The sequence below is a fragment of the Harpia harpyja genome, chromosome Z, assembly GCF_026419915.1.
Source record: "Harpia harpyja isolate bHarHar1 chromosome Z, bHarHar1 primary haplotype, whole genome shotgun sequence".
Taxonomy (NCBI): Eukaryota; Metazoa; Chordata; class Aves; order Accipitriformes; family Accipitridae; genus Harpia; species Harpia harpyja.
In genome coordinates, this window is record NC_068969.1 from 6,517,693 (window position 1) to 6,520,466 (window position 2,774).

The 2,774-nt window shown below is 52.6% G+C and overlaps 1 protein-coding gene across 1 annotated transcript; it reads right to left on the minus strand.

The window, feature by feature from the left end:
- Positions 1 to 1,085: 1,085 nt before the first annotated feature.
- On the minus strand, positions 1,086 to 1,798 carry LOC128136302 (heat shock transcription factor, Y-linked-like). The gene has a single exon (XM_052775596.1). It carries the CDS (start codon positions 1,722 to 1,724, stop codon positions 1,086 to 1,088), a length of 639 nt encoding a protein of 212 aa, XP_052631556.1. The 5' UTR covers positions 1,725 to 1,798.
- Positions 1,799 to 2,774: the final 976 nt, after the last annotated feature.

The following is a 2,774-nucleotide window of genomic DNA, read 5'->3' on the forward strand; positions in this document are numbered from 1 at the left end:
TCTGCAGGGCTGGGGCTGCAGGTGCAGGTGGGGCAGTGGCGGACTCTGGGGCTTTGGCCGTGGGGTGGCCTTGGCTTCGGCAGAGCTGAGGCTGCTGCCAGCACGGGCATCACAAAACACGGAGCAGCGTGCTGGAGGCCATGTGGGGTTTGGCTGCCTGGTGGTGTTAGAAAGAAGAGGGCCAGAGGGGTGAACCTCTCGATGCCTGCTGCTCTGGCAGGCTCTGGAAGCCTGGGAGCAGCTGCCAGTGGAGATGGATGGGCGCTGCTGAGGCCGGGAGGTGCTTCAGCCCGTCGCTTGGTGGGTGCGATCATCATGGGTGGAGACGCCTGCGTGTCCCTTGCAGGCTGACCATCTGGGCTTCTGGAGGGGTGCCCTTCATCCACCTCTGGTGCATGCGGGGCTCTCCGTTTGAGGCCAACTCCCCTCTTGCACTTTTCCAGCAGGTGGGGGTGCTCTCTGTTAAAGGTGGGGTTGTAGTAGTAGAGTATCTAAAAAAAAAAAAGCAAAGGAGAAGAGTTAGTTGCCACCTTCCCAAGGCTGGAAAACCCCCAGCTCAAGAACTAAGACTTTGAGTTTCAGAAGACAAGCCTGGATACTGAAAAGGCCTCGGAGGGCTGTTTGAAAACTAAAGCTTAGGCTAAAACGTTACGTGATGGTTCTCTTCAGTCATCGCCACCCCTGGGTTTTTGCCACCGGGGAGCAGAGCAATGCAGGATTTTCAAAAGCATAAGAACTAGTATCGAAAGCCAAATACCACTAGTTTTCAGCAACTGCAGTGTGGATATGAGCAGGCAGGTAATACTATGGTCCTTAGATGTATCTTCTTGGCATTCAGCAGGTGCCACAGGAAGGTTTCGGATTTGGTACAGCAAAACACATAGCAAATATGTTAAAAGAAATCAGGTTATGCTGAGTCTGTCATTCCATTTAACGGGTTCAAACTCAGTGGATATAACCCAACTGTATTTTATCTGCGCTTCTACGAGCCAGAAAGACTAACTCCAACCCTCCTGAAAATGACTCAAGAAGGAAATTAAAAACAGACTGCTTGCTACCAACCCCATCACCTCTATTGCGAGGCCTTATTTGATGTGAAGGTCCTTCTCTTCCCCAAGACTATTGTGAGTGTTAGTTGATGTGCAGAGTAATTGCTGTACCTGGCTGTGAGCAGAAGCTGCGTTGTCTTCTGCCAGGAATTCAGGCAGGAAAGTAGATCTTTGGAAATCCTGTTGCACTTTGGTGAATCCATAGAAGTTCAGCTGTCGAAGGAAGCTCTTCATCTTCTGCGTGGCAAAAACCCGCAGAGGTCTTCCCCTGCCCAGCACCTCCTCTTTGAAGAGTTCTTCATTGATGGCCACGTATTTTCCACCCTCACTCCACCAAATGGACCGAAACTGGTCACTTTGCACTATTTTCCAAAGCTTCTCCGGAAAGGAGAGGGATGAGAATTGATTGGCTTTGCCCGCTCCCTTGGTGGAAACAGGAGGGACTCGTTTGGCCTCGTGTCCATCACTGCCAGGTTGGACATCCCGCTCCTCCTTTATCGCTCGTCCGGCAGTGTCACAGGGTTCTCTTTCCCCCTGTCCTGGAGGGCCAGGAGAAGTCATGTCTGGCAGCTGGCCCAGCTCGTCCGGAGCAGAGAGGAATGGTGTTTCTGTGGCAGGCAGCTCCCTTTTCACCTCTTTTGTCCCAGCGGGACTGAAGTTTCCCTCGCTGGCCATCGCCCTGGACAGCCAGGCCTTCTCCTGCCAGTCAGCAAGCAAAGGCCACCCGGCGCTGGCTGACTGTGAGTGCCGATGGGTGCCCTGGCAGAAGGGAGCAGCCAGAGGAGAAATTGCTGAGGAGCACTTGTTGCTTTTCACTCCCAGAGCCACCGGTGATAGGACTCCAGAGCCCAGAAGTCAATAAAGCTGTGTTGAAGGGCTGTAGGCAGTGAGAGGACCGTGCTGTGTGCGGTTGCGTCCAGGAGTGGGTCCGCAGGGAGGAGCGGGGAGGGCTGCAGCCTTGGGCATCCCAGTGCCCCATTTGGGAAGCCTTCCAGCTGGGCACCTCTGACAGCTGCAGAAATGTCCTTATGTGGCGGTCTTTGTTGTCTTGTCACTGGATGGTGACTGTAAGGAAACATCATCCCAGCTGTCAAAGCCGCCTGAAGTTTGCATTCGCCTAGACACCAAGAGCAGCGGCAAGTGTGTAGCCTCTGCCAGGCATGGGAGGAGGCAGCCCAAGACACAGGGAAAGCCTTGGGGAAGAGGAGGAGGATTCCTCCAGTCCTTCACTTTGTCTAGTGGCATTGCAATACAGAGCCAGAGCAGGACGACGGTTCTTTCTGAAGAGTGGAAAGAAAGAAGGAAGGGAGACTGCTCGGGAGGGACTTGCTATTTCTCTCCTGGGGACAGGGTGGCTCCTGCCTGCTCCCTGGGCTAGTGCAATGCAGAAGCACTAAGTGTAACAGGTAGGAGATCTCGTATAGGTGACAAACTTGCATCAGGTTTGGCAACAAAACCCTATGACGATGAAAACATTGCCAAACATCCATTTTCAAGATGGTCTCTCCAGAGCAGAAATGTCCTGGTTAGAATAACTTGGGGTTGTGAGCCCCCCCAGCACTTTTATGGAGTCCAGCGACAACCAGTATTTGATTTCTGCAGAGTTACTACAGCTTACTCGTTCATTTCTTTTTATTACATGAATAAGGATCTCAGAAGGTACCAACGGAGACATGATTAGACCTTTGGATTCTGCAGTCATGGCTTTCAGAAACATGTACTGGG